Consider the following 26,072-nt stretch of genomic DNA (forward strand, 5'->3'; position numbering starts at 1 on the left):
GGGCTGCTGTGAGCAGATCTCACCGTACTGGATGTGTTACCTTTAGGGTTGTATGAACAACCCTAAGAAACCTAGGCTCTCCTGCTCTGTCTTCAGCTCATTAAGTCTCTCAGAAACCAAGTTAGGAATCCCAGTGTGTTCTGTTACCTCATAACCTTTCTCTGCCTGAGGCATCTCATCTGTAAAATAAGAAAAAAGAAGCCCCTTTGTTTAACAAACACTTAATGTTGAGGCTCGGGAGCTGTCCTAGGTGCTGAACACAGAGCAGGGCCAGACAGCCTTCTGTGCTCTTGAAATTTAAAAGCTGATCTGGGAAGGGATACATAATTAATATAATCACATATTTATATAATAAAGAACTCGATAGTGGGAAAGGCTTGAGAGAAAAAAAAGATTCAAACGAGGAAAAGAACAGAGGATGAAAACAGAAGGTACTGTGGTGGTTAGACTGGAAATCACACCCATTGCAAGACAGGCAGGATGGTACACGTTCACTTCTGAAATAAATAACTGTTAAGATCTGATTCTGTGCTCATAAAAAAATGTCTATTAAAGATAAAACTTTTAAAAGTTTTTTTCCAGACAAAAATCCAATAAAACTGCTAAGTAACTGGACTAATTGGAGAAATATTAAAGGATACCACAGAGATGACACAGAAATTGAGAATGCAGCTACTTTTACTGAAGACCTGAGTTTAGACCCAGGCTCCCATGACCTGTGACTCACAACCATGTGTTATTCCAGCTTCAGGGGTTCTGTCGCCCCCTAGGGGCGTCCTTGGACATTGTACTCATATGCACATACACACATGGACACTCACACACACACACACACACACACACACACACACACACACACACACACAGGTAATTAAAAATTAAAATGTAGACTTTGAAAAGAAATGTTAAGAAAGAATCCTTTAAGGAGAGAAGAAATAATGAGTCGGAAATTCATACCCACACACAGAAACCAGAGCAGGAGAAATGGAGTGATTTAAACAAGACCAAAATTAACATTTTCAGCCATGATTGTGCTGTAACATAAAATAATAGCAATACATGTTCCATCTGAAGTAAATATATAAAACAGCAAATGAGAACAGATGGAAAGGAGTAACTGGAAATGTAAGATGTCATGGGCTATGTATTAATGCAACTAAAGAAGTCTTTAACTAGGGGGAAGTTTGGATTCTTTGACACATATTGTAAACACCAGGTGTGGTGTAAACACATAAAACAAGTGCTTTAATTTTTTTAATACATCTAGATGCTAAGGACACTAAGCTACATCCTCAGCATAAATATTTTATTTATGAAAAGATAAAAATGGCAGGTTAATAAATTGAGACAGAATGTTCAATTGGCCAGACAGGCAGCAGATGTGGGGGAAAGAAACACTGCGCAGATGGGAAAATAAATTAACGGCAGGAAGGCGCCTTCCAGTCTAACTAAACATGAATGATTTACTCTCATAAATTAATACACGGTCACCAATTCATTTCCTAAAACCAGGGTCCCAGCACAGAGTCTGTACAGCGCGCTCATTATAAGCATAAAACCCTGGGGACAGTAGAGGTAGAAGAAGAAAGAAAGGTCCTCCATGAAGACCCCATGGAGTTGAAATAGAGAGTCTGTGGGAACCCCCAACCAGAAGGCCATCAATCACATAAATGACAGTGAGAGATAAGGAGAGATACCATGTGGAGAAAGGGGCTTGGGAGGTGGCTGAGCCAATAAAGTACCTCCCACGGAAGCATGAGGAACTGAGTTCAAGTCCCCAGACCCTCGTAGGATCATGACACATTTGTGGTGCCAGCACTGAGGAATTAGAGACATGCTGATCCCCAAGCCTTGCTGGCTAGCCAGTCAGGCGGAATTAATGAGCTCCAGATTCAGTGAGAGACCCTGCCTCAAAAAAATACAGTGAAGAACCACCTCTGGTCAGTGCACATGCATGCACATAGACTTATATGCATATGTGTGTACACCCACATGAAACATATAAACACCACATACACATGCACATACACATGTGCACACACATACATATACACACATGCACACACTCACAAACACGATTAAACTTTTTCCAAATGCATAGGTATGTATGGGCAGAGCTTAGATGTACAGGAGATTAAAGCTAACAGAGCTGGAGTAACCAGCACAAACACAGTTGCTGACTTTGACATTTAGCACACCTCTCTCAGTGATAAAAATCTCTGAAGGCAGAGCTGGCCCGAACAGCAGCATCCACCCATGTGAACCCATCCACCGCTGTAGAGGAGCAGGTTCTGCTCCACTGTCCACAGAGCAAGTATTCAACAAGACGGCAGCCCATGCAAAGCAAGGCACTGCCACCCTGCCCAGGCCACCTACAGGATTCTCTCTTTGCCTTTCAGCTTTGAAGAGCATAAGCTTTGTTTGTGTTTTCTCTTCTCTGGGGTGTATGGCCTTCTCAGATGTGAAGTCTGGTATCTCTGTAATATTTGCTATTTTCTTTTCAAATGCTTCCTTAGCCCCATTATTTGGGCTTACACACACACACACACACACACACACACACACGAAAATAAATCTTTTTTAAAAATCAAGATTGTGGCTGTATATTTATACTTGTTGTATTCCTGTTTTATTCCTCTTCTTATGATTTCCATCCCTGCTAAAATCACCCATCCACTTATTTGTGTTGTCAGTCAGCTCCAGTCTAGCCTCTAGCATGTCAATCACAGTTATCCCAAATTCTAGCCTGTATGTTTCATAATCAGAGTGAGAGCTAGTCTGATTATGAATCACTGAGACCCTCCTCGGGGGTTTATCTTTGTATCAGATTCCATGTGCTTTGGGCTTTCTCGTTTAAGGGTGGATATGTTCAAACCCACGCAAAGGGTGCTGAGAGGAACTGCTTTTGTGGTCGGCAATGGACTTGCCTGTCTCTCGAGGCCTTTGGTGATGGGTTTACTGATCTATCCAAGTCTGGGATTGGTCTGAAGTGTTTGCCAGGGTTATGTTCAGGATACAATGGGCTTCAGAGTCCCAGATCCTCCCTCACAATTAAAAAGATGAAGTAGTCTCCCAGAGCTCATTTCTTGGGCTTTGGAGCTTCCCACTGCTACACAGAGTATGTGCCTCTATGACTCTCCCAGCTGTGGTCACCACTGTTTCCTCTTATGCTGTTTTGTTTAGTGGAAGTCTAGAGCTGCATCTTCTGGGCATCAGAATGGGCTGTGTACCCACTCTGGAGAGAATATTCATAGAGAGGATGAGCCCGAATCTGTTTGCTGTGATAAAATATCCTGACAAAAAGCAATATCCTGCTGTGATAAAAATATCTTGACAAAAAGCAACATATAGGGGCTGGAGAGTTGGCTCAGTGGTTAAGAGCACCGCCTGTTCTTCCAGAGGTCCTGAGTTCGATTCCCAGCAACCACATGGTGGTTCACAACCATTTATAATGAGATCTGATGCCTTTTTCTGGTGTGTCTGATGATAGCTACAGTGTACTGTATATAATAAATAAATAAATAAATAAATAAATAAATAAATAAATAAATAAATAAATCTTTTTTAAAAAATAACATACAGGAAAAAGGGTTTGTTCCAGATCACTGCTGTGGGTAGGTCCCAGTGGCTGGGGCCTGAGGTAGGTGTCATCACATCAAATCACAGAAGAGCAGAGAGAAAGGACTACACTTGTGTTCACTTGTTTTCTTTGCTCTTATACAGCACAGGGGCCAAAGCATGAAATAGCCACTCAGCTTCCACCAGAGTGAGGTGGAGGTCTTAGTACCTCAATTAAGACAACCCCAACAGACATGCTCACAAGCCAACCTGATCCAGACAGTCCTTCGCTGAGACTCCCTTCAAAGGTGATTCTAGTTTGTGTCAGGTTGACGGTTAAAGCTGACCATCACACCACCCCAGAGGAGTGGGGAATTCATAACATATCTGAAGCTCAAACCCAGGGCCCAGAGTCAGTGATGTTACCGCACAGGCTCTGAGAAGGCCTCTGGATAGAGCAAGTCAGGGAGCTTGCGTTCTTGAGGAGGTCTGGCTGAGCTGTAAGGGTCCCCAGTGTAATGACACACGGTGCCCATGGGTTCGGGCCTCACTGGCTGCATTTGTTCTAAACGAAGAACAAGATGGGGTTACTTCTCACGGTGACTTGAGATGTTCCAGACAACTTTCCAAGAGGTTTGGGGCTCCTGCCTCAACTACAGTCATTTCTGTCAGCTACCTGTAGGTAGCTTAAGCAAAGTTCAACCCTGCACTGCATAAAAGCATGATCCAAACTCTGCTGCCCCTTATGAGGATTCTGTGAGGTCCAGACCTGTCACCCCATGCAAAGTGCTTGTCTCTGAGATATTATCATTTGTGCATTCCATCCCCTGGAAAGTCAGATAATAAGGAGATTTGAAAAGTCTTAGCACTTCAGATGAGATCCAAGCCCTTCTTACTCATCAAAGGATGCCCAGAGGAATGAGGAAGTGTCTCCCTCCTGAGAGCCCAGCATGGGGTGCTGCCCAGCTTCCCGTTTCAGTTCCCCCCCCCCAGACTCTGAGCCTGCTGGGAGAAGCTTGCTGAGCAGGTGCCCACAGCACAAGCACAGGGGTCAGGAAGCTAAGGTGCTTTGGGAGCAGACACAGATTAGTCACATTAATAAAAGTATCTGTGCGGGTTAAGCATCTTGTAGTGGGATGGTGGAGAGTCAGACCAATCTGAGACTTTTGCAGAGGTCCTGATGAGAGGACAAAGGGAACGTTAGCTCTGAGTCCTTGTCCGGGACCAGACATGACATGAAAACACACAATCATGCTCATACGTAAGGATGAAGCAGCTATGGTTGTGGTTTCTGGGGTCCCAACTCTTTGCGCTATGGTTATCAGTCCTTAGGCAGCTGTGTCTGAGGCATCCCATGTTCTTTTCCAATGTTATCTGACTTAGCTCTCTGCTGAGCTTGGTTAGCCCTTCCTCCTGCTCACCCCTGCCCCCCCCCCGACACACACACACAAATAATATATATGATGCTGTACTTCTGAATAAACTTGCTTGGCATAAGTCATCAGCTTATTCAAGACTTTCTGGTCCCAGCTATAGCTTTTGACATCTTTCTTTCTCATCCTCAGTCCTCCTCTTGACACCTTGCCATTTGGGGACCCCTCTTCCTGAGGATTCAGGTCAGGGGACAGAGAACTGGGCTAGACATGTAACACATGCCTGTAATTCTCTGCATGTAGGAAACCAGGAGAAGGAGGGTTTCCACAAGTGTGAGGGCAGCCTGGGAGACACAGTGAGTGGGGCTGTGAACTGAGTGAAGGAGAGAGAGGGAGGGAAGGAGAGGAGAGAAAGAGGGAGGGGAGGAGAGAAAGGAGAGGAGAGAAAGCAGGAGTGAAGGGGAGGGAGGGAGAGGGGGAAGAAGGGAGAGGAGAGAGAAAGGGAAGAGAGTTGGAGGGAAGAAGAGGGGAGAGAGGGAAGGAGAAAGGAGATAAAGGGACAAAGGGAGATAAAGGAAAAGGGAGAAGGAGAAGGAAAAAGGAGAGAGAGAAAAGAGGAGAGAGGAAGAGAAGGAGGGAAGGAGAGGGAGAGTCTCTCCTTCCCTCTCTTGGAGCTCTTTTCCAGGTTTGTATTTTTAAAACATTTAAAAACTACTTCTGGCTTTTGTTATTGTTTGTTTTTAGGAAAAGAAACCTCTGGGCAAGATAAATGGCTACTAGGTTGGTAATTTGCTCACATAAAAGCATGGGGATGGGAGCCAAGTCCCCAGAACTCTTTTTTTTTTTTTTTTTTTTTTTTTAAAGTCATGCGCATTAGTATACACATATGATCCCAGTACTGGAGAAGTGAAGACAGGCAAATCCTGGGGGCCTCACTGTTCAGACGGCCTTGATGAAATCAGGGAGCTCCAGGTTCTGTGGGAGACTCTGTCCCAAAAACACACAAACAAAACACAAGGTCTATACAGTACCTGCGGAAGAAAACCACCTGAGGTCATCCTCTGGTCTCCACACACACTTACACACATATGCATTGCCCACGCACATACATGCACAGAGAACAAAAGAAGACTGTTGCCAAAAACTACTATGAACTCTGAATGTAAGACTCAGGGGCCGAGGGGCCGAGAGTTTCCTCGCCAGAAAGGAAAGGAGAAAGTCGACACAATGCTCAGCCTTCTTGCCACCTGCTTCAGAGCACAGAAAGGCCCCAGCCGAAAGGCACGGCACAGCCAAATTTGCCCACTGCTGCCAAGAGGAGGCTAGATGCCCAGGCTCACAGTCATGGGGGAAGGTTTCCAAAGAGATCTTTGGTTTAATTTTCTGTTTCCAGCCCCTGATTCTGTTGCCTATTTACTCTGTTACCATGTTGCCTTTTGCCCCAGCCACATGTGTGCATGTACACACAAGCACACTCTAGGCCAGCTGGCTGTGAACCCCCAGGGACCTGCCTGTCTCTACCTTCTGCACAGTAGGGTTACAAACCTGAGCAACCATGCTGGCTTCCTTACAGGGGCTGGGGGGGGGGTCGGAATTGGGTCCTTTTGCTTGAAAAGCAAACACTTTACCAAGTAAGCTGTCTCTCCAGCCCACTTCGGCCTCTTGAGTTACAAAGCAGAGCTTCAGCAAGAAGAAGGGAGCTTTTGCGTACTTACTGGATCCGATGGGAAATGGGCTTGAACCGGAACCTGGAAATGGAAGGGCCTGTGCCCCGCCTCGGCTCTGTCCCTCCCCTCACTTTGTCTAAAGGTTAATTCTACCCTCCTGTGTTCCGGCACACACCCTGGGTTGGGCACTTCACCCATTAACAGTTGCAACCCATACTAACTGATCTCCAATCCTCCGGGAAATCGGATTGACCAACTCCGCTGGCTCCGAGTGTCAACATGGCTGCCAGCAGCCCACTCCCGTGTGTGAGGAGGGGTGAGTGGGGATCATTATCAGAAAGAAAGAAAAATCAGAAAAGGAAGGATAATTAACCCAACCTGGGAAGGCAGCCCGCAAGGTGTCCACCGCGTTGATATAATTAAGTGAGTGAGGGTTTCAAACTGGCTGATTTCTCATTAGTGGGGGCTGATACCGTGCTCCCTGAGAGCCAGGCGTCACCATGCTGCACTTCCTTATTTGGGTTCCCATTCTCTAAATTTCTACTCTTCTGAGTTAATAATCACTGCATCTCCTGCCCAAACTCCTCTATGCTCAATCTCTCCTTTTTTTTTTTTTTTTTTGTGGCACAGGGGGCTGGGGTGTGTGGCTCTACAGTTCATCGGCTAGAGCCACCACTGTAGGCCCTGACTGTGGGCTTGGGTCCTGCTAACCTCACCAACCCTGACTTGGGATCTGAATTGGTACCCATGATGTCCTGGACATCACGTATTGAAGCTCTCCTCCCTGTCCTCAAAACGATGATCTGTAAAGTGTTTCTCCTTTGGGTGGTTGCAAAAAGATGCCTAGCACATCACTGGGGATCCTGGCCTACTGCCCCACAAGCACCTGCCTGAATAGTTTACACAGTGCCCCTTCATATGACAAAGTGGATCATGGAGAAAAAAAATCCTCAAAATCGCCAAATACTAGATTATTCCTTTTGTCACACTGAACATTGTGACCATTCACTTGGTGCCATATTAGAAATGTATCAATGACTGAAAAAGCAAGAGGATTCCTGCTCATCCACCCATCCATCTATCCATCCATCCATCCATTCACCCATCCATCCACCCACCCATCCATCCATCCATACATCCACCCATCCATCCATACATCCACCCATCCATCCACCCATCCATCCATCCATTCACCCATCCATCCACCCATCCATCCATCCATCCATCCACCCATCCATCCATCCACCCATCCATCCATCCACCCACCCATCCATCCATCCACCCATCCATCCACCCATCCATCCATCCATCCATCCACCCATCCATCCATTCATCCACCCATCCATCCATCCATCCATCCACCCATCCATCCATCCACCCATCCACCCATCCATCCATCCACCCATCCATCCATCCACCCATCCACCCATCCATTCATTCATCCCGCTAACATCCTGAGTTAATGAGAGGCTGTGGGTGTAAATGTTAGTGATGGAAATGGAATCCCCACCTTCAGCAGCTCGTCAAAATGTACATGAACAGCCATAGGTCAACGGGTAAAAGATTATTGGAAGGTGGCAAAGGGTACAGATGACAATAAGGACGTGGAGAGAAGATGGGTGAGACCCATTTAGACCTCTCCTGTAAGCTTCCCTTAATTTCCCAGTGGTTTGGGGCTTTGGCGAGGCAGGAGGTGGGTTCTCTTCAATTTGCCCCCTCACGCTTGGCCAAAATCGCATTTTCCCATTTAATGTCTCCAGTTTTTCCACTCAGTAGTGCCTCCCAGTAATGGGAGGAGAGAACAAACTGAGTGCCACAGTCAAGTCCCAACCTGTGGCCTCCCACCTTATCCTGACACACCTCTTCCTCCCAGTGCCCCTCAGCCAGCTTCTCCATACAGTGGAGGACTCTCTTCAGCTCTCTCTGTGGTGAGCTGCCCCATAGTTATCAGCCAGTCACAGTCAGCAGTTTAGTCGCCCCAGCCTTAGCTAACAGAGCCTGGAAGCTGCCCATTGCTCGCTCAGACCTCTTTCTCCCTTCACCGGCCTTGCAGAGGAAAGCCCAGGTGAGATTGGTTTGTCCATCAAGTTTTGATCTTTCTTTGCCCGAAACCCTGACCTAGAGGGAAAGGCTCTGGCCCCGTACGACCTCCAGTTTCCACAGCATACACCAAATCACTCACCCTCCCCTACCCACGCCATCCCTGAGGCCCAGCAGGCTCTCCCTCCAGAGTGTTTTTTTTTAAATAAAGGAAATGGATAAGATTCTTCCCTTCCATCCTCATGAGGGCATACAAAGGACTAGCAGAGCTGGAAGAAGACAGGAGGAAGTGGGTACAGGACTACAAGAAAATGACAGCATCCCAGCACAGATCTGTCCTCTAACTCTGGCATCCCCCCACCTCAGCCTCCCTACAGCTGGCTTATAAAAACTGCATCCTCCCTTGTCTCTGGGAAGGATTCTGGGTTCAGTCTCCCCAACCCCAAACCAGGAGACCTGAAGAACACAGCTCTGTCTCAGGTTTCTGAGGCCCAGGTCTCACAGGAAATGAGCCTGTACAGGTCCACAAGCCAAGCCCTAAAGTTATCCTTTATGGATGAACAAAACCTCCTTGTGTAGAGGCTCGAGATGTGACTCTGGTGAACCTCTTGCCTACCCTGTGAACTGTTCCGAGTTGAATATCCGACACCAGCACATCTCCATTGCATGTGCCTACATTACATTTCCTTAACCTTTCGTCTCATGATGGATACCCAGGCTAATTTGACACCCACCTCCTGAGCACTCAAACCTCAAGTGTGTACCATTGTGAGTGTCTGATGTGTTGAAGATGGGATCCCAAGGTTTCACTCACAATAGGCAAGTGCTCTACCAACTAAATCACAATGATTTAGTTGGTGATGAGTGAGTGTCTCTGTGCTATGCTATGCTGGTGTAGATCCCCTTATGTATACACTCAGGAGTTGCCTCACTCTGGGTTTCTCTGGACTCCCTTTAGGTCCATTAGCCCTTACTGCAGTATCTGCAAAAAAAAAAAAAACTCATTGTGTAGACATGGGCCTGAAAGTGCCTTCACCCGTCATAAGAGCCATTACAGTTGCGATTGGCTGTCTTTGTCATCTGACAGGGCTGGTCCTTGAGCTCTAGTGGATAGATTCAGGTCACCGGTTCTTCAACGAATCCACAGACTACGTTTCAATGGACATGTTCCATCACCTTGGACTTCAACTAAGAGTCGCTGTCATTGGCAGTAAAATGTCTTATCTCTCCAGGTTGTGTTCTGATTTGGTTTGGTTTGGCTTTTCTGAGACATGGTCTCAAGTACACTCCAGGCTGGCCTCAAACTCCCTAGGTAGATGAGGGATCACCTTGAACCTCTGGTCTTCCTGCCTCCACTTCCTGAGCACTGGGATTATAGGCCTGGTTTATGCAGCGATGGGAATGGAACCCAGGACACCATGCATGCAAAGGAAGCACAAGCATTCTACGAACTGAGCTACATCCCCAGTCCTTCAACCATGTTATTCTGTGTGCTCCCTTCATCCTATACAGGATGGCAACGTGATGGCTGCCCCACTGTGCTCGCTCTGCCATCTGCTCAGTATTTTCACTGCTGCGGATGCTTCTAGAAGGCCAGCTTCCTTATATAGCCCCGATTAACCGCAGCAGTCTTCATCACAGTGCTCACTAGCCTTTCCTGTGTATGTGATGGTACCCTTGATACCTAACATCCTCCCAGACCCTGCATTCCACAAACCCCACCCTACCCCCATTATAAATCCTCAGGACCTATCAATGATCTCTAAGCTCCTCGGGTCACACTTACAGAGGAAGCACACAGTGGCAAGTCTGTGACCAGGCTGAGTCATCCAACCCCTCCCAGGACCGTGTACACATCATCTCTCTGGACCTCAGCCTCTTCCTCTCTGCCATGGGTGGGCATGACCTTGCTGCTGTCTCAAGGGACAGTGTGAACCTCAGGCAAAGTAGCCAGTGCAAGGGCCCAGGTGGGGAGTGACAGACAGATGAGAGATGAGAGTTCTCTCCATTCCTGCCTTTCATGAAGTTGCTAATTTAAATAGACTGTGAGTCTGATTGTTTTTGTTTTCTGTTTTTAAGGGAAGTATTCATGCATTTAGTAAGTAGTTCTGAAACTACCTTCCTGGTGATGCTGAGGTATTGTTGCATTATTCACAGGCTTGGAGAGAATGGATACCTCCTTGTAGTCTCAAGACAACTGGAAATCAGGGATAACAGCCTGCCCCTCCCCCCCACACACACACAATCTCTGAAAGACAAGTGACCCAAAACCAGACTTGCAACACCTTTGAAACAACCTGAAAACACAAGGGGGGTGGGAGCCTGGAGCAGCCTTAGGGGAAAATGCACAGCTCTGGGCTCCATTTCAAACTTTCTCTTTTGGTCTCAGGTTGGCACCACGATCTATTTTATATTAAGATGGTCAGAAGACAGTTCGTGGCTGAAGAGAAACCCTAACAGCACCAGCAATCTTCAGCTGCATATTGTGGGTGCTGGGAACCCAACTCAGGTCCTCTGCAAGAACAGCCAGTGACGCTAACCTTTCTCCAGACTCTCTGCTAGGCTATACATTTAGGTTTTATTTGTACGGCACTATCATTTGTGGTTGGTTGGAGTTTCTGTTCATGTGAAAGGAGGCATCAAGTAACCCAAATCAAAATCGGCCTCTTACTCACCACCAAGTTTCTACTCGAACACCTTGAACTTCTGAGTTCCCAGAACCCACCTCCCGAGTGCTGGGATAGCAAGACAGGACAGTAGAGAGGGGTTGTTATTCCCTATTGGTGCTGTGCTGAGAATCAAACCCAGAGCTCAGTGTGTGCTAGAGGAGTCCTCTACCAGCTGAGCTTCATTCCCCAGCCCCTCTACTGTACTATCGTAACTAAAGCATTTCCCCAGTGAGCCAGGCTCCCCCAGCAGAGCTCCAAAGTCAAAGATAATCAATCCCTCAGCACAGGGGTAGATCAACAAGAGCACATGGATATCTATCAACCCCATCTGGCCTTCAAACGGAGCCACCTCAGTACGCAGTTATCCAGGGCTCTTTCCACACTGTACCCATGGAGAAATAAGGCAGATTACCATCTATGTGTTAACTGATGGTTACACGCTGAGCTGTCGGAAGACTCTGATAGGTTTATCAGCCTGCATGCTCTCAGATGCATATGCCATCATGGGAGTCACTTTGGGGTCAGCCACATGAGGGCTTGGTGGAACCAACAAGACGGCTCTCTGGATGAAGAGGCTGGCTGCCAAGCCTGAATACTCACTTGAGTTTGATCCCCAAGACCCACAGGTAGAATGAATGAACCAACTCCTACAAGTGGTCCTCTGACCTCCATATGTGCATCAGGACACATGTGCATGTGTGCACAAGTGTGTGTGTGAGTGCACACACACACACACACACACACACACACACACCAAAGATGGATGGCACCTGAGAAATGACATCTTAAGTTGACCTCTGGCCTCTGTCATATATACATGCAGCCATGTGTAAGCACATTCCTACACACACACACACACACACACACACACACACACACACCACACCACACACCAGAATATATAAGCTGACAGTGGGAGGCTTCGGAGCCCACCCCTCTGCTCTCAGAAGAGCTCCATCCCGATGCTTTCGGCAGAGACGGAATTTATATTTCCACCAGCTGCATGAGGCAGCATTCATTTCTAAAATCCATATCAGTCTGCTGATATGCATCAATAAGGCACTGAGCTGCTGGCAGTGAATCCCCCGAGTGTCTGGGGGAGACGTGAGAGTCTCACTGTCTCCTTTTCAAGTCATCACCTCTTGTGCAGGAAGAGCTCTTTGTCAGCCACTGGTTCCTAACATCTTCCATTGCCCCGTAGACACTGAGATATTTAAGAGAAGGGGACACATTTTCATCTTTGAAAGGCAGTGTCTCCTCTCGTGGTAGGCTTGGCAGAAGTCAGTTTGAGGACAGTCCGAGAGTAAAGGGATTTAAAAAAAAAAAAAAAGGCTGAAATTAGTGTCACAAGTCTTTGCAGGGACTGTGTTGTTCCCTGTGAAACTGGGGCACTCTTTTAATGCAGTGGTCAGAGCTCCGAGACTCAAATCCCAGTCCAGCACCTCAGAGCTGCCCTTTGTGGCTTCTCATCAGTAGAGCATAGAATTTAACAGCCAACCCCGGGGGGGCGGAGTTGAAATGCTGCAGGGACTGAGAGATGTAAAGAGTCTGGGTACATAATAGTATTTCTTATATGATACAAAGTTGGTGCCTAAGAGGCTAAGGAGAAACCTCAGTGGGTAACATGGATGGGCAGCAGCATTGTGAAGGGGTATATTTAACAGGCCCTGAGTTAGTGAATGAGGTGGGAAAAATGACTGCGGTTGATTCCCAATATCTATCTCTCTGCCTCTAGGCACATCTGCACACACATGCATGTGAATCCACCCACATGCAAAAACATTCGTGTACACACACACACACACACACACACACACCACAAACACACCACATACAGAATGAAAAAATAAAAAGTCAATGCCTAAGGCTCAGTTTGAAAAGCAGATTTTACCACAATCCCCCAGAGAAAGATGACTGGGGTGATTTTAGAACCCTCATCTAACAGACTCCAAAGAGTCTCGGTCTTCCCTAAGCAATGATATCATCTTCCAGCATCCGTAGTTCCCCTACCAACCAACACTAGTGATCTGTCCATACAATACTTGCATGGATAGTGTCAGCCCTGGTAACAGGCGATCCAGATGCAGTGAGAAGAAAGGTTAGAGAGGTTTCCCACCTTGTCTCAGGGCTTTCAGGCTAAGGGGAAACACTTGCAAGGCCAGTAAGCCAGAGTGCACTAGCATAACCTGCTGCTATCAAACACAGCCTTATGGTCACATTTGCTTGCATGCAGTCATGGGAGAGAAGCAGAGAAGAAGATGCTGAATCCCAGGAAAGACCCCGCCATGCTGCAGTCTGAACCTCCCTGCTGTCTACGGCAATGTTAGACCCTCATCTTTCCCCCCAGCATTTATTTACTCGAGGACCCTGAGATTGCAAGTCACCACAGGAGGTGCTGGGGCTGGGGAGTGACAATTGAGACTTGTCTGGGGTCCTCAGGGAACTCATCCATCATTCCGAAAGAGTTGTCAAATGGAACATTTTGTCCTAGATACTGTGAAATCACCAGAGTCGGCTCAGATTTCAGCAGCAGCCGATATACAAAACCACACCTGCCTTATTGATGGGGCTGAGGAGAAACTGACATTTTAGATGCCTGGTACCCCTGGCTCCCTAAGAGTTCCCTTAGTAATTCTTGGGAGCTAACCCCACGGTGTACCGTAAACGACACCGACTTTAAACAAACACTTCAAAGTCTTCCAGTTCGATGTGCCTGGCCAACACAGCCATTCTATTCCAGACACCACCTATATTCTAGAGAGTTCTTCTCCCCCAAGAAGAATAAAAGGATTAAAGGAGAATAGAAACCCGCCTCTGTCTCTTGGAGTATTACTGGCAGATAATTCTGCAGTTTGTTCCTTCAACAAATACTTAAAAGAGCCTACTCTCTACCAGGTCTGCCTAAGTGGGTTAAAACTGCAGCACTGGGTGAAACAGACAGGGGGATCTGCCCTCCCGAAAGCCCCTCCCACAGAAGCCAGTGTGACACATATTTAAAAACAGGCAGGCCACTGACACCAGTGTCATCTAAGTGCTGCCAAGGTTTGGCATCAACTTCTGACTCTTCCCTGTTTGAGCTTAGTGACTGTCTGTGACATCAGGACAGATGAAGGATGAGATACACTCACTCCAAAACCAGACAAGCACCTCTGTGGACTTAACAAAAGTCAGTGAAGCTTAGCAGAGTGAGACACTACCAAGGGAAATCGGTTCACTTCTTTCCATTGTATGGTCCCCAACAGACTTTGTACTGACATCAAGACAGGCTCAAGAGAAGGAGCTACACACCTGCCTTCCTGATAATGCCAGAGAGCACATTTTTACACTTGAGACTCCCTCAACTGTTGACTCAAATACAGAGCCAATCTGTGTATACTGTTTAAGCATTTTTTTAAAAAAAGATACTAGTATCCCCTGCATCAGAAAGCAAGGTGGATGCCATTTGCTGGCTTATTTGCAGCTTCATGCTTGGTTGGCTTTTATACATAGTGCCAGGACTACTTGGCAAGGGAATGATGCCACCCACAGTAGGCCCTCCTATGTTGGGTAGCAATCAAGACAATCCCTCACAGAGAAACCCAATGAGGCATTTCCCCAATTGAGACTCTTTTATGTGGTGCTTCTAAGCTGGATTGGGATTGCGAGTCAAAGCCAACTATAACAGTAATGATTACTAACTTAGATAACAATCAATACATTGAAATTAGACCAATAACATAACATAAAACCTATCAGGTTTTCTATCTAAAGATGTACATCTCATGGTATGTCAAACACAGCACTTAAAAGTTGTTAGGGAAAAATAAATGGTGAAGACCGACAATAACCTTGCCACACAACCCTTGTATCTAGATCCACCCCTGCCTGAAGCTGGATCTCATATTTGTGTGACCTGGAGGTGGATCTTATATTTGTGTGACTCGGAAGCTTGTTTTAATCATCTGGGTTTCTTGAGGATGCCAGTGGATCACAGGGTAAAGCTCAAACTTCTGCACATCATCTAAGCTATACTCAGGACCAGAAGCACCCAAAGACATTCTGTTTCCTTCCTTCCCACTGAATGCTGAGAAAGCCAATACCCAGGAGACAATAAACTTATCTACAGGAACCACGGGTACCAGCAATCCTAATCTGCCTGGGTCTCTGTCTACGGAAGAACGGTAGGTACTCAGGGACCAGAGCCCACAGGAAGGAAGCACAGGTGCACACCTCCTGGCAGAGGCTGGGAGGGGTGCAGGTTGGAGTTGGCTCACTCCAGGATCTCCCAGAATTCCACAGAAGTGATTTCCAGGATGTTTGGTTCTGAATTAGAGATGCCAAAGACAGAAAGGAACAAACGCTCTAATTGATATTGGAAGCGCAATGAAACCGGCAGAACAAAAGGTTGGGAATGCAGCAGTGTGTAGCCCCGGCCAGCAAGAAATACATGACACATCTCCAACAATAAAAGTCCAAATTACTAGCATAAAGAAGGACAGAATTAGGCAATAACAGCCAAAGTGCCTGACAACTTATTCTTAGCTGCATGGTTCCTGGCAATGGGGGAAGAAAGGAAATTCACGCCCAGAAATAGACTAACAGCGGGGCTTTTTTTGATGGTGTGTGTGTGTGTGTGTGTCTGTGTGTGTGTGTGTGTGTGTGTGAGAGAGAGAGAGAGAGAGAGAGAGAGAGAGAGAGAGAGAGAGAGAGAGAGAGAAACATTGCAAAAGGGGATAGAAATGGCTTTAAATCTCTTGATTTTTTTTTCTTCTTCTCTATGGTCTTTTAGGTAAAACTGGCATCAGTCTGAGGCAGGTGGGTTTGGGTTTCTATGACTTGAAACAACGAAGAAAATAACAGTAGCTTTGTGTAAGAATTCATCCCCCCTGCCAAATCTCTTCCAGCCACAGGTCTGTCACACCTGGCCAGCTCCCGCCGTCTGAAGGGTGATGTCAACTCAAATGTATCTCCCTAAGGAGCCTGCTCAGAACAAGCGTGCCATCCATTTAATCTGCTCTGGAAGCTCAGCTCCATAGGGGAACTTTGATCACACAGCCCCACTGTAAGTGGCACACCCTGACCCAGGTAAAACTGCTACCGTGGGACATGCTGTCATTTCCCACAGGCTCCAGTGACCAGTTCCCTGTACAGCTCAGCAAGTCACAGAGCATTTCATCCTTTTCTCTGACATTCACCACCTCACCTCTTCCTCTCCCACAGACCAATTTCTTCAGAAGCAGGAACCTTCCCTGGGGTACAGAAGGCTTTAAAATGTTAATGCCTTTTGATTAGCCTTTTAAGGGCTCATTATTGTGAATCTGCCTGATACCTGGAGACTGGGAATGTAATGATGGCAGCCAAAAGTTACAGGAGCCATCTTCAAGACCTGAATGAATTTATATTTATCTCTGTGAGTGTGAGAATCTGTCCACTGTGGATGATGATAGGTTTCTGTGGTTGGTTCAGGAAGATACTGGCATTGTAGTTTGAATGAGAAATGTCCCCCACAGGTTCACATATTTGAATAATCTATCCCCAGCAGATGGCGCTATTTGAAGACATTGTAAAACCTTTAGGAGGTGGAGACTTGCTAGAAGAAGTATGTGACTGGGGGTGGGCTTTAAGAAAAAAATCTATAGGCTTGCCCCATTTGCTGTTCTCTCTCTGCTTCCTGATTGCTGAGGCAATGTGACCAGCCATCCTCATGTTTTAGCCACTATGCATTCCCCATCATCACTGACCCTATCCCTATAAAACAGTGAACCAAAATAAACCCTTTCTCCCTTAAGTTGCTTTTGCCATGGTGTTTTATCATAAGAACAGGAAGTAGACTAAGGTATTATACGACCGCAGACACATAATAAATATGAAACCACCACTCAGATAGATGCCCAATGATTAAATCAGTAAATATGAAACCACCACTCAGATAGATGCCCAATGATTAAATCATAACTATGATACGGAAACTGCATTTTACTTCCATTTTCTGAAGACCTTTAACAAAGAAAAAACAAAGCACACCGAGTAGCCTGAAGAGCAGGGCCTCTTCCCAAGTAAACCAAGTCCTAATCCTGAGAACCTGTGAGTATATTCTGTTGCATATTGCAGCAAGAAACCAGGGTACCCAAGAAAGAGACTCAAATCCTAGCCCCTAGTGAGAGGGACCTTGCTTGGGAAACAAGATTTCTGCAGACAGAAGAAGCTTAATGGTCTCGAGAAAAGGTCATCCCATGTTCGAATGGCCCTTAAATTCAATGACAAATCCCCGTATAAGAAAGATCATAGAGAAAAACAGTGGTGTACTCATACAACAGTGAAGACAGTGGGTGAAGCTACATGAGTCAAGGAATGCCAGAAGCCACCTTTCCCAGTGCTTCTTGGAAAAGCAGGGTATCTCAGACAGAATAAACATCTACCTCTTTTGGGCAACTGGTTTAATAGTAACTTTTTACATCAGCTCTTGAAACAATGTATTGGAAAAAGTGTATTGAAGATCCATTGACAATCCTGAGGTGGCCTGTCAGGGTGGCTCCCATGTTGTGAGAACAAATGTCTACTTGTCCCAGATATGGAACTAACAGTAGCCCAAAGTCCAACTTGATGAATTTATTGGAATTATTACCTATAGAAATATGGGTGAGGGGTTACTTACAGGGGCAGAAATGACTCAAAGATAGCTGCTTCACCACCAACCAACCCTTGCATGGGTGACAGCTCACAGAAACTAGGAGCACACTGCACAGTGTGCAGGCAGCTCAATGGATTGAAGAATGTTCTTTTCTGGTAGATCAGTTGGTCTGAGACTCTTAGGAAATCATGTTGGTTCCTGCTTCTTTCAGGCTTCTTGGTCTGAGCCTCTTTGAAGCATCTATACTGGTCTGTGATGGTCTCTCAGCAGTATTTATTGCTAATACATTCTTAGAAAGGAGGGACCTAATGAATCTGGTCAATTTCAGGAACTTCCTGAAGCTATTTTGAATTGTTTATTTCTGTCTCATGGAGTTTCCCTACAAAACGGAGTCTTCTACCCAACAACCCATGTAATTATTAAAGGTGGGTTATAGTGAAATATGGGAGGGTCAGAGATAGAGAAACATGTGCAATAGTGGAAACTGAAAGGAGAGGATGGCAAGACAGAGAGAACAGAGGCAGAGGAAGTAGGAGGGTACTACCCTGTAAGGCTGTCAAAATGAAGGAGAGGACATGAGTTAGAAATTTGGCCTTTAAATCTGGAAGAGCCACGAATGATTCTATCAACATCTTCCAGAAGGACCACAGCCCTGACAACACCCTTTAGAGTCCAGCTTACAGAACAAGATAACAAACATGTATTTTAAGCTGCTAATTGATACAGTTACCATAGAGGTGGATGTGGGGACCCTAACTCCCATTTGGGTATGGCTATAGGTTTGGTGTTATTAAACTCCTGAGAACAGTAATTCCTTTTCAGTGCCTTTTGCTTTTTTAATACCCTAAACTATAAGGAGCAAGCCACTTAGCCCCTTAAATAGCAGCCAATAAGATACCTCCCTTGTGCTCTGAGCAGGAGCTATCTGTCAGTCAAGCAGCCCTGCCCCTTCTCCCAACATTCCACCATCACTGGGAGCCTAAGCCCTGGCTGCAGAGACCAATCTAGCCATAGTTGCTGCCACAGTCACTACTCCTGCCTCAGCCACAAAACCTCCAAGCTACTAGTACAATCTTTGGAAGACTCTACTCTGAGAGAGCCAAGCCACAATGTACCATAGATAACCCAGCTCCCCAGAGTTACCCTTGCCCAGGACAGAAGGAGGCATATCTCCCTAGAGTCTCAGCAACAAGTCTCATTGATGTAATGCAAAGCTTGTGACTGGCCCTTAGGGAAGTCTCGTGATTAATGGAGTTAAAAGTTGAGCATCTGCCAGGCTGTGATGACAATCCACACAGGCATACCTGCCTGTCTTCTGGTCATTCAAGCAGGATACCTGCTAGTTTGGGAAGTGTCTTTCCCATGCACCTCTCTCTCCTGCTGTGGCACTATCAGAACACCAAAGACCCCTCCTCTCCACTTTTCTTCTGCCCTGTGTGGTCTCTATCTCAGGTACAGTGGAATGAAAATGGATGTAGGAATAATAGACAAATGCCTAGAGCATCTGGCCACAGCCACAATTACAGCAGCAGCCGCAGCGGCAGCCAGGAGCCAGAATTCTGAGCATCCCCAAGGCTGAGAATCTGAAACACAAAGCTAAGAAAGAGATATAACTCCTCCATGAAGGAGCATCGGAGTTCCAGAGAGTGAATAAAGGCAGAGTCTGGAAGAAGCCAAGACGACAAAAGATGGCTAGATTATTGACAAAGTGGAGAGGCAGACTATAGAAGACAAAGGCCATAAAGAGACAAAGGTGGTCACTGAGAAAATGAGGACTCCAAGTCCCAGTTGTGGAAAGAGACTGTGAGCACTGCCAAGAGTTAAGGAGCCAAGGGTCCTGACAGCCAGAGCTCAGAAGCTACACCTCCACCCCAAGAGCCTAGGGATGAGCCTCTGCCTTGAACACCTACAGCAATGAGCCTCTGGCTTCCAAAGCAATATGCTACTTGCATAGACCAAACACTGAGAGTTTTCCTTTAGTTGTGCAGTTTTATGTAATCATTCCCCCAAATTCGCCATTGAGACTTTATCACCCAGATTTAACAGTAGCGGGTCAGTTACTCCTGCTTGGGATAATTCAGTGGCCCTCTGAAGACTTCCACCAGAAGACATGAAAGAGAGAAATCAAAGGCAGCCACCCTCAAATCTCGTTTCTCGAGGTTCCTCCAACACTCCCTTTAAAGCTACACTGTGCCTCTTCCTGCTCCAGAACATATGCTTACAGCTCAAATTTTTAAAAATAAACTGTCTTAGACTGCAGAGAAGGCTTAGTCAGTAATGTGCTTGTCACACAAGCATGCAGACATGAGTTTGAACTCTTGGAACCCATGTAAAAACAGGAACATTACAAACATGTACCCATAACCCACTGCTGCAGAGACAGAGGTAAGTTGACTCACTTGTCAGCCTAGCTAAATTGGCGAGTTCTGGGGTTCAAAAAGAGGGTATGTCTTAAACGTGACAGAAAGTAGCCGAGGAAGACATTCAGTGTTAACCTCTGGCCTCTACATGCATGCATACACATTTTTACATACACGCACACATATGTACCTACACTTCTTTGGGCCAGACATGGCCCTATGGCTGGCTACATCTCTTGCTCTAAAGGGAACCACAGATGCACTGTAATGTACGTGCCTATGGACAGCAACCCTGGCTGCTGGAATACCTATTGAATCTCACCACTAATAATGAAGGTCAGGCATATCCCTTCCCCCTTTCTCTCTCTCTCTCTCTCTCTCTCTCTCTCTCTCTCTCTCTCTCTCTCTCTCTCTCACACACACACACACACACACACACACACACACACACTCACACATACACACAGGCAGACACAAAGGAAAAGACTCAATGTAGATACACAGATACATATAGAAGACATGCAAACACACATAGACACACATTAATACATACACACAAAACCCCACACCCAGTTACAAATAGAAGGCTGTCTCCTGCTTTCTTTGGTTCGCATTAGCTCCTCCACTCTCACCAGATGTCGAGGGCATCTGGCCCTTTCCAGCTGTTCATAGCCCCCAGACTCTGCTCTGTGAAAGTCACAAGGTCACAGAAGTGAGCCTGCTTGTCTCCATGAGTCCCATTTCTCCAGACTCCACACTTGCCTCTGTCCTCTAAGTCCCAGACCTGATGTGTAGAAACGGCTCGGGAACAGAGACACAGATCGCTCCAGAGAGTGCTGATGACTATGCTGGTGTCGCAGTAACCCCTGGGGTGACACTGTGGCCGGCACACAGCCCCACAGACAACCCCATCCATCCACAAGCCGCAGCAGAGTGTATTACAAACACAGACGGAGAAGCCATAGCAAATGCATCAGAGACACTTAATTAAATCCCAGGGTTGCCAGCAAAGCCTGCCTAAATGCAGCCCCCGGGGCTTGATGATCTGACAACTCACTCCATTTGGCTCCTCTGAAGAATGGAGCCTTCTTCATGAGACTCCCACGATGAACAAACAAATAAATAAATAAATCCACCTGCCATCTTCCAAAAATATATCCTTCAGGAAGGGCAGAGGGGTGAGCTCATTTCTGCACAGTGGGAACAAGTACAGAGGGGACAGCAATGGGCTACATGGCACTGGACACAGTTTTCTATAGTAGACTTCTCCAGAGCAACGAACAAGGATTTCGTCCTGCAGGGCTCCACGAGGCTCCTGGGAGAGACCCAAAGGCTCAGGGGAAACAGATCGAGTCATTTGTTTGAGCCCATGTCAACATGAGCATTCAGACCCCGCCCACCTCTGCCACCATCAGTGTCTCTTTTGTCTGGAATGGCATGGAGACAGGAAAAGGAATTACTAGGCTGGAGTGTGGAGAGTATTTCCAGCGTGGGTATAAGGACCTGAGTTCGGATCCCCAACGCCAACATAAACAGCTGGGTGTGTGCTATGGGCTTGTGAGTTAACCTCGGGGAATTGGAGACAGGAGGATTCCCTGGGGCTTGCTGGCCAGCTGGTCTAGACATATCAGGAAGTGTCTGGTCCAAATCAGGTACCAGTCTCAAAAATAGGATGGAGCTCCATGCATTCTCAGGTGTACACACAGCTGTGTGTGTGTGTGTGTGTGTGTGTGTGTGTGTGTGTGCGTGCGCGCGCGCGTGCAAGCGCGTGCGATTCAGATCGTTCTAGACTCTTAATTTGGAAGGCCTAAGGTTTGCTTTTAATCTGGCTTGCCCACAGAACACAAGGATTGCCAGGAGTCCCAGGGTGAGGCCCATATTGCAGGTTTTAAACTAGTCTGCCTTTGTCTTTGGGGATAAGCCATGTCTCATGCCCAGGAAACATGTTATGCCATACTGGAGGCTCCTGCCGCTTCATGACTGTTCAATTAGACTTTATGGCTCCATCCATCTTTATCAGATAGACTTTGAACCAAACGTAGTCTAACGCAGGCCACACAGAGACTAGTCCAGACTTTCCTTGCTAGCCACCAAAGAGGTTTAAGACTAACACCAAGGACTGTTGAGGTGGTTGAGCAGGTAAAGGCACCTGTCTCCAAGCATCACGACCTGAGTTCAAGTCTAGGAATCCACACAGTGGGAAGGAGAGAAAGGACTGCAGAAAGCTGTCCTCAGACCTAGGCAACGGTGCTTCTTACATACCCACACACTGAGACATTAAATTACTTAATGTAAGACTGAACATGCTAAGGCCAAGTCCCATTTCACCTCCGAACAGAAGCAGACTCTCTGTGAAGGACAGGACTTGGTGTATTAGATTTCCCTAAAATTCTGGGAAGACTGGAACTGGGAGCTCTCTTAGAGAGAGAATTTCTCAGAGACAGAATCCTTTCTCTCTGTGATCTCTGTAATCTCAAAAGCAATGAGCAGCCAATGTGCTAAGGAGGGGAAAACCCAACGACAGAAACACCAAATCTTAACATCTCCATACAAATGGTGAGGACAATTCAATTTCCGGCAGATTCTGGAAGAATCTGGAGCCAAAATATTCACTGATCGGCAATAAAAAGAACCCGGCAGAATCACTCCATGTCCAGATTTCTCCACAAGCCGCATCCCTTTGGTAGTATTCAAATTAAGTCGGGAGGTGCGTAATGAGGATTTTTTTATTATTATTTTAATAGCCATTTACTTTAATGTATATTAACAAAATTTTAACACATCAAGCGCGTGGGTTTTATTATCTTATAATGACCCTAAATTCGTTTTTAAGCTTGAGGAAGGAGGCGCTTGTTAGCAGCAGATTCCATCCAGCTGAGGCAAACAGCTGCTCCAGGAAAGCAGGACACATGAAGAAAATCTACTCGCTAAATAACCTGACTGGGCAGAGGCAGTTGGTAAGGATTGGAATGATGTATGGATTGCCAAAGGAAAGGAAATAGTGTGCTTGTGGGGAAGGCAGAGAGGAAGGGAGAAGAGGGAGGGTGGGGAGGGCAACCATAAGAATGCATTTTCTACTTGAGACCAAGGACCAGAGGAGGAAACAGCAGCCTCCTGCTGACCCAAGGCTTCACCAATCTCAATGAAGCCATTTTCCCTCCCTTTAAATAGAGAAGCATTCGGTTCAGACAGAACCTGCTGGAAATGAAAGGAGAGACAGAGACAGACAGACAGAAACAGGCAGAGAGAGAGAGAGAGAGAGAGAGAGAGAGAGAGAGAGAGAGAGAGAGAGAGAGAGAGAGAGGTGAACAAGTGTGAACACGGGTCATCAACTGTCTCCAGTACCTTCACAACATCTTCATCAGCAGACCTGCATTCCACAGATTCCAACACGTCCACCACAGATCCATCTTCTTGAACCCCCACGACCTTGACAGGAACCGAGACAGGCTTCCCAGTGAGAATGGCAGTGTTCAAAACTTCTGTGTCCTGAACAGGAGAGAAGAGGGCATAGGTGAGCACACAGGTACAGGTGTGAGCCACAATGGAGGGGTGACTCACAGATAGCCACTTGCCACCTGGACTCCTGTTAGAATTACAAAATATCCTCAACAGTTTCATACAATTGAACACTTGGCCTGTTAGAACACGGGCCTGCCCCTTTAAGATGGTGGTCATTCTCGGGCAGTCCCTGATTTATTGTCCTAACAAGTACTGTGTCTCAAACAAAAACAAACAAAAAACAAAACAACAACAACAAAAAAAAAAGGCAAACATACACTGATAGAAAAGCTGGGATCAGGCAGCCTGGGATCTCTGATGGACACACCACAGCACCCCAGAAGCTCCGCACATTTATTATATACATTTGAGAGTGGATGTAGCTTATTGCATAGAGCTGAGTGAGGAAGTGAGTTTAACTCATCAACAAATATCATCAAAATCAACTACAGAGAGATGATGATGTTGATGATGATGATGATGATAGATAGATAGATAGATAGATAGATAGATAGATAGATAGATGATAGATAGATGATAGATAGATGATTGATAGATAGATAGATAGATGATAGGTAGATGATAGATAGATGATAGATAGATAGATGATTGATAGATGATAGATAGATAGATAGATCAATAGATAGACAGACAGATGATAGATACATACATATATACATAGACAGACAGATAGATAGATAGATGATAGACAGCTATATGATAAATAATTGATAAACAGATAGATAGATGATAGATAGATAGATAGATAGATAGATAGATAGATAAATGATCGATAGATGATAGGAGAGATACACAGACTGATAGATACATTGACAAATGACAGAATGACAGTGAGCACATAGATGACAGATGAGAAGGGTGGATAATTGATGATTCATATATAGAAGATGGATATATAGATTGATAGGTAATAGACACACAGACAGATGATAGCTGGATAGATAGAGAAATGATTAATAAACCACGGAAGGATGAGAGAGACTAATCGCCCTATCAGCGAGGCCACAGGAAGAGGACAGGGAAGAACCTGAACTTGACACGAAGCATGACCAAGGCTCTGCCAATGCTCAAAGCTGTTACCAGCAGTCGGAGTAACCTCCTGACATGCTGCCTATAACCTCTCGGAGTAAAGACTCAAAAGTGATGCAAACCTACCCCGAGCCCTCGGTTAGCGTTGTCTTCCACGGCCTGGCAAACAGCTTGGCCCCTGAAGCCACTTCAGTGCACTGGGGAACGAGAGCCACGGTGCTTCCTGCTAGAAAACTGAGCCTTAACGTGGAATGGGAACTCTGAGCATGAAGTAGATTGGGGAGAATGGGGGAGAACTCGTGTGCTGGGCTGGATATATGCCTCTGTATGCAGTAGGGGGTCTGTAAGTGTGTGTGTGTGTGTACATGAGGCTTTTCTTCACTTTGGTTCTCTGAGAGGCCTAAGATGCAAACACCTGACTCACTCAGCGATCAACACACCAAGTGCTGGGGTTCAAGTTCCAAATACCATCCTTATCTCAGGATAAGAAGACAACCGTGTTCCGTGGAGAAATGGCGGATTGATAGGCAAAGGGAAGCAGAGAGCAGGAGCCTAAAATATCTCCGGCAGCCAGGAGGTAACTAAGTGCTCAAACAACTGAAATGTCAAAAGGGACACAGGAGACACCATGAAGCGTTGTCTGTTGCCGACCTGGGACAGTTTAGCATCCCGGTAAACAATCAGAGCAGCCAATTATAACCTATGGAATAAAATTGGCTCCTGAATCCACACCACTCTGATTAAACAAACAGCGGAGAAGGAAACTGGGTCCTTGGGGGTACATACCGACTCATAAATGCAAAAGAAGCCATGAAATTAGAACCCCTACCACCTGGCAGCCACCATTTATGCCTTAATTGTCTTGCGTGAGAATCATTAATGGAGTCTGTGCCTGACTCAAAAGTATAAGAAACCGGTTATTTACAAAGTGTCGCCATGTCTCCGTGCAGGAGAAGTAATGATGCCCAAATGAAATCACAGTGGCTTTTCGGTGCAGACCCTGGAACACCCGACCATATTCTGGTGATCGAAGACGCCATCGACCTTGAAGGAATGGACGCTGAACCTTGGAAAGGACAGTGCTACTTTTAAGTATAAAATGAAGCCAGAGTGGTGATGTGTGAGACAAACCCAGCAGGGGGGGCATTAGAGGGAGCAAGTGGAATTTACAAGTGTGTCAGAAAGGTAAAGGCTGGGAACCTGCCATCGGCTAAGGGCAGGACATAGTCAGAGCACCCGGACTA

General features: G+C 46.2%; 1 protein-coding gene across 2 annotated transcripts in view; it reads right to left on the reverse strand.

The window, feature by feature from the left end:
* The window catches only part of TMEM132B (transmembrane protein 132B), a gene marked incomplete at both ends in the record, with an annotated part of 233,971 nt that overhangs the window by 15,149 nt on the left and 192,750 nt on the right, over positions 1–26,072 (reverse strand). For both annotated transcript variants that reach the window (XM_080940754.1, XM_080940755.1), the window contains one exon: positions 23,623–23,766. In XM_080940754.1, the coding sequence (XP_080796880.1) occupies positions 23,623–23,766 (144 nt within the window). The remainder of the gene's footprint in view (positions 1–23,622; positions 23,767–26,072) is intronic.

The sequence above is a fragment of the Micromys minutus genome (assembly GCF_963924665.1).
Source record: "Micromys minutus genome assembly, chromosome: 29".
Taxonomy (NCBI): domain Eukaryota; kingdom Metazoa; phylum Chordata; class Mammalia; order Rodentia; family Muridae; genus Micromys; species Micromys minutus.